The 6000-nt window shown below is 40.5% G+C and overlaps 1 protein-coding gene across 4 annotated transcripts in view; it reads left to right on the top strand.

Moving 5' to 3' along the window:
- The window catches only part of mkxa (mohawk homeobox a), a 42939-nt gene that overhangs the window by 11077 nt on the left and 25862 nt on the right, over nucleotides 1-6000 (top strand). For all 4 annotated transcript variants that reach the window (XM_046853308.1, XM_046853309.1, XM_046853310.1 and 1 more), the window contains exons 4-5: nucleotides 619-772; nucleotides 3331-3660. In XM_046853308.1, coding sequence (XP_046709264.1) covers nucleotides 619-772; nucleotides 3331-3660 — 484 coding nt within the window. The remainder of the gene's footprint in view (nucleotides 1-618; nucleotides 773-3330; nucleotides 3661-6000) is intronic.

Here is a 6000-nt window from a genome sequence, read left to right as displayed (position 1 = left end):
AGTGTATATCAAGATGGTTCTTTCCTCTGTTCCATCCATCTCTCCTTCCTTCCTTCCTTCCTTCACCTGTCAGATATCAATATGGTTCCGTCCTCCATTACGTCAGTCTTCTGTCCTGCCGTCCATCCTTCCTTCACTTATCATATAACGAGATGATTTCCTCCTATCTTCACTTTTATCTGTCTGTCCTTCTTTACTTCTATCTATCCCTCATTCCTTCATGCATCATACAGCAAAATGGTTCCTTCCTTCATTCCATCCATTTCTCCTTTTTTCCATCCTTCTTCATTCACTTGTCAGATATCAAGATGGTTCTGTCCTCTATTCTGTCCATCTGCCTTCCTTCCTTAGATCCTGTCTTCTTTCACTTGGATAACAAGATGGTTTCTTCCTCCATTGTTGGATTTGTGTGTGTGTGTGTGTGTGTGTGTGTGTGTGTGTGTGTGTGTGTGTGTGTGTATGCGTGTGTGCACGCGCTCACAATTAAGAACCACTCTTCATAATGAAGAAAACAAATTGTTACAGTAACCTGATCTGGTGCTTGAGTAAGCTTATGTGTGTGTGTGTGTGTGTGTGTGTGTGTGTGTGTGTGTGTGTGTGTGTGTGTGTGTGTGTCAGGTGTCTAACTGGTTTGCGAACGCGCGACGGCGGTTGAAGAACACGGTGCGGCAGCCGGACCTCAGCTGGGCTCTCAGAATCAAACTTTACAACAAATACGTCCAGGGCAACGCTGAGAGACTCAGCATCAGCAGTGATGACTCCTGCTCAGAAGGTTCGTGTACACACAAACACACACACACACACACACACACACACACACACACACACACACACACACACACACACACACACACCCAGGAGCAGCACTATTCTTTCTCTCTCCCTGTCTTTCTTCTGTCTGTCCATCCTTGTATCTTTCTTCACTTCTTGTACATCAGGATGATTTCATCCTTCCTTCCTTTCTTCAATGATCATACATCAAGATGCTTCTTTCCTCTATTCCATCAGTTTGTTTTTCTTTCCGTCTGTCTATCCATCAATCCTGAAGGAGATTGCCAGAAAGATCTGGTTAAAACCAGAGGTGTGTGCAAACCCTCCCCATTCCAGAGCAGACCCACGCCCTCACTGAACCCCTTCAGCAGGAGATGTTCACTAATAAACCAGCAGCACCTCGTTCCAGGGTCTTACTGGCCAATTTTATGAAATGGAGTCCATGATGTGGATGAGTGGATATTTATAGGTCCTGGGATATTTAATGAAGGTGCATGTGTGGAAAAGTTCCTGGTTTTTTTTAGCAGTAAAAAATACATTTTTAATTTGTTGAATTTTTAACAAGACGGGTTTGGGGAATTGTCTTTGTTGAATTACGGGGTTTCTCTACATTTTACTGGACTCTAAACCAAGAGGACAGGAGACGTGTGTTTTCCCATGTGGTTCCTCTGAACCCCGGCTGTAGGAGCTGCTTATTGTGGAGACCCAGCGTACAGCAGTAAGAACATGGCTGCTGTTTGAGGAAGTCCGATACGTGCATGTGGTTCTGATAAGCGGAGGCTGGGATTATAATTGGGTTTTGGCAGGACAGCACGGTGTTGTGTCCCAAACAAAAGCCGTAGCAGATTTGGCATGGAACTGATCCGCGCTTCGGTCTGGTTCTGACCCGGCCTCGCTGGAGGAACTCTGCCTTTCAGCGCTGTGTCTTGCCTGTCTGTCTCACTTATAGCATGTCCGACACGTGTGGACGTTTTGATTTTAATTCAGCACAATCCAATCCAGATGGTTCAGTTCACTTGAAAAGTTCTCGGACTGTTCCAGGGCGTGAGTGCGCTCTAGGAGAATGAGGTTCCATCCAAAAAGGAACCCTTCAGCAAGCTATGGAGAAGCTTGAAGTGCATTTATTCTCTTTCACCAACAAAACTCAGAACTTTTACCTTTTTAGAAAGAACAAGAGTCTGGAAATGATATTTGGGGTTGGGAACCTGATAGAACTCTGTACAGTGGGCTTCTCTTCTCTTTTATCTATATGTACATTATCCATCCTTCCTTCACTTGTCATATATCAGAATGGCTCTTTCCTCTATTCTGTCCTTCCTTTCTCTCTACATTTGTCAGATATCACGATGGATCCATCCTCCATTTCGTCAATCTGTCCTTCCTTCAATCTGTCCATCCCTCCTTCCCTCATCGAATATTAAGACGATTTCATCCTTTCTCATGCACTTGTCATATAGCAACATATCAGATTCCTTACTCGATTCTGTCCATCTGTCCCTACTTCCATCCTTTTATTCTGTCTCTCCATCCTTCGTTCATGCACTGTCTTTTGGACTTTTTTGTGGCTCTAATTACAGATCTGAGTTATGTGTCTAATATCATTACAGATTACAGAAAAGCAGCTTTAAATTGAGTTGAAATAGTGGATTTCTGATTCATGTTAAAGATTTAGAAAGATTTAGAAAGCTACACTTATAGCTACACCAAATAAGGTTAAAGGTTGTGAGTTCAAATCCCAGAGCCAGCAAACCTCCACTGCTGGGCCCTGGAGCAAGACTTTCCACTGCTCAGTTTTATGAATGAGAGAATTAATCAGTCTGGATAAAGTTATCTGCTAAACACCATACATTTGTAAATGTAAGGTGAAGAAGAGTGAAAGGAATTATAAGAGCAGATTAGGACTAAATGTGGAATGCGATGCTCAAAAATCACATACCGCACTCATGACCAGGTGTCCCAATACTTTTGGAAATAGTGTATATGTCTCAAGCAACCAATAGAACTACAAATATGTTCACATATATTAACTATCATTTTATTTATATTGTATATGTTCATATAACACCATAAAATCTGATTTCTGTATGGTTATAATCGTTTTATCTCTTTAAATAATTTAGGAAAATCATTTTTATCTGTGCTCTGAGACCATGTCCATTGCTAATCTCTCTCTACAAATACAAATTAATTGAACTGAATTAAATTGAGTTCAGTTTGTCTGTCTGGGGGGATTGAAACTCACTGAAATTATTCAATGATTTTCATTTGAACCCCTTCAGACAGCAAGATCTTTAAAAATGAAGATCTAGCTAACAACTTGGTTCAGTTTGGACCTCTGGGTTCCCTCAAAAACTCTATTTAGAGAGGTATTTCTTTTTTTAACAGAATCCCAAGTTGAAATCCAGGAACATCCACGTACAGAACTTTTGATGAAATGTTCTCACTTTTTAAAAGTTTTTGGGAACACTTCATCTGTAAACCGTGTTTATCTGGTACTTTTTGATAGCTATCGATGCAATACACTGAACACTCATGTGACCTGTTGTTCTCCGTCTTCAGATGGTGACCCGGCTGCTCGAGCCCAGACAGGTGAGTTCAGCAAACCCATGTACCAGAGCGTAATTAAAAAAGAAGGCAGCGGTGTGGGGGCGGGCCTTCGGGCAGCCGCTGACGCCTCATTGGCTGAGGACTACGTGTCTCCGCCAAAATACAAGAGCAGTCTTCTACATCGCTACCTGAATGACTCGCTGCGTCACGTGATGGTGGCTAACGGTGTGACGGACGCACGCAGGAGGAACCACTCCGGATCCTTCAGCTCCAACGAATACGACGAAGATCTCCTCTCACCTTCCTGCTCGGAAACAGAGGCCAACTTTGTCTACCGTACGGGTAAGACATGATCGTGGGCATGTTCTCCGGGTGTCTCTGTGTAGAAATGTGGTCTGACTGTAAGACCTCAGAGATTGGTGTGTTGTATTGTTAAATAGTTGCTATAGATGTGTTCTTTCTTTTCCTTTTTATCTCACACAGACTTTTAAAGTGAACATTGTAAGAAATTAAGCTGCGTTTTAGATTTAAACACACAGTCAAGTGCATTTAATGCAAAAATAGCAGGGACAATACCCTCCTGTGATTTGTTTTCACTTACTGTCTGTTAGACGATGGCACTAGATGATGGTTCAGGTTTCCAGAAGCTTGAAAGAAGAAATCAAGCCACATAACATCTGTAGGTCTTTTCAGTACAGTAAATGATATTTTATTCTATCCTTATGCTTGTGATGAAGGTAATTCCTGTCAGGAAGAAGGTCTGGGTTAATGGTGAGGGCTTTGTTAGATGTTGCTTGGTGGAAGTGGTAGCTCAGCAGATGAAATGTTGACCTTCTGTTGGTAAAGTCAGGGTTTAAATCCCAGCAACACCAAACTGCCACCACTGAGCCCTTGGGTAAGGCTTTTAACCCTCAGATCCTCAATTGTCAGTCACTCTGGAGAAGGGCATCTGTCAACTACTATTAATGTATTAGCAGACGTATTTGGTGGTTTGGGGATTTGAACATGTGACCTTCTGAGTCCAATTGTCATAAATGTAGGTGGTGGGGGCAGAACTCAACACCTTCTAATCAGGACTGGTTTGTTTGGATTTTTGTTTGTTACTGGATCATGAATGATTTGTGCATTTATTATTTATACAACGTTTTATCTGATCTTCAGTGTAGCTGTTTGTATTTATGCCAAAAAGGGCTACTAAATGAAATAAATTTGTGTACAAATATGGAATCATAAAAGGTTCATAAAAATCTTTCAAAAAGGAAACCTTAAGAGTTCTATGTAGTAACGAGAGGTGTGACGGTACACTAAATTCACGCTTCGGTACTTTCTTCGGGTTTTAAGTTGTGGTTCGGTTCACTTCGGTACCGTTAGGGGAAGAAAAAGCAATGCATAAAATTTCGACTTTTTTAATTAATGTTGTTTATTATTATTAACATTTGTGAACATTAGCAGTTTACATTTCTAAAAACAATTTAAAAATAAATTCCTGCTTGGTGTAAAATAGGGTAAATCAAATTAATGCAATACACTTTAATTATACTGATAAAATTGAGCAATTGATTAAATTGGGGAAAAATGTAATCGATTAAATCAAATTAAATAAATAGAAAAATTGTATGAAATCGTTTACATTTGTTAGACTTAATGTGGGAAATACAGATGTGTTTATAAGTGTGTGTGGACGTGTGAGTGTGTGTGGACGTGTGAGTGTGCATGTGTGTTTTTATATTTAATATTTTTGAAAGATATGTTCGATTCGAAGTGTTCTACTGATTTCAGCACACTTTAACAAATGTCTTCATTCATGAAACACACAAAATTGCTCATTCAATTTATTTAATCATAAATTAATCCATTCCTTTATTCTTTTATTTATTCATTCACTTCCTGGATGTGCGGAATTGTCAGGATTTTCTCCTTTTAGGAAAAATCCTTGAAGCCGTACGTAAAACGCTAAAGAATTCATATCGCTAAAGTGTCGCAAAGACATTGGCGATGACATTAACGATTTCACGAATGCAAATCGTACAAAACGTACAAATCGTGTTTCCGCTACAAATTAAGTAGTGACGCTGCGCTCAAAGTGTGAGGCAGTGACTATACATACATGCGGTCCGCCACTTAATACGTTCCTGAGGAAACTCAGATTTTAACAATGTTCCTCATGTCAAACAACATGAACTGTTCAGTATAAATACATGTATCGTTACACCCCTTAGTACAAACCCAATATTCCAAATGTTCCAAATATTCCAAAGTTTCCGAAGTTAAAAAACTTAATTGCAAGCAAATTACCTATAAATATTTGACCAATTAAGCCTTTTTAAGATCACGCTAGTGGTTAACATTCTTTATAAAGGTGTAGAACCCGTCACGTGTACAGCATTTAGCAGGGGTACTTCGTAATCAAGGGTTATAATCAATGAAAGTGGGAGCTCAGTGGTTAAGGCTCTGGGTTACTGATTGGAAGGTCAGAGGTTCAAGCCAAATCACCGAATTGCCACCTTTGGGGCCCTTGAGCAAGACCCTTAACCCTCTGTGCTCCATGGGTGCTGTATCCTGGCTGACCCTGCAATCTGACCCTAGCTTCCTAATGTTGGGTAAAGGGTGGTGGTTGGAGCTCTTTCTGATCAGAAAGCTCTGTTGTAATAATTTACCTAGAAGGTCAGAACTTGCTTTAGA

This window comes from Silurus meridionalis, chromosome 7 (assembly GCF_014805685.1).
Source record: "Silurus meridionalis isolate SWU-2019-XX chromosome 7, ASM1480568v1, whole genome shotgun sequence".
Taxonomy (NCBI): Eukaryota; Metazoa; Chordata; class Actinopteri; order Siluriformes; family Siluridae; genus Silurus; species Silurus meridionalis.
This window is presented reverse-complemented; position numbering and strand designations above follow the sequence as displayed.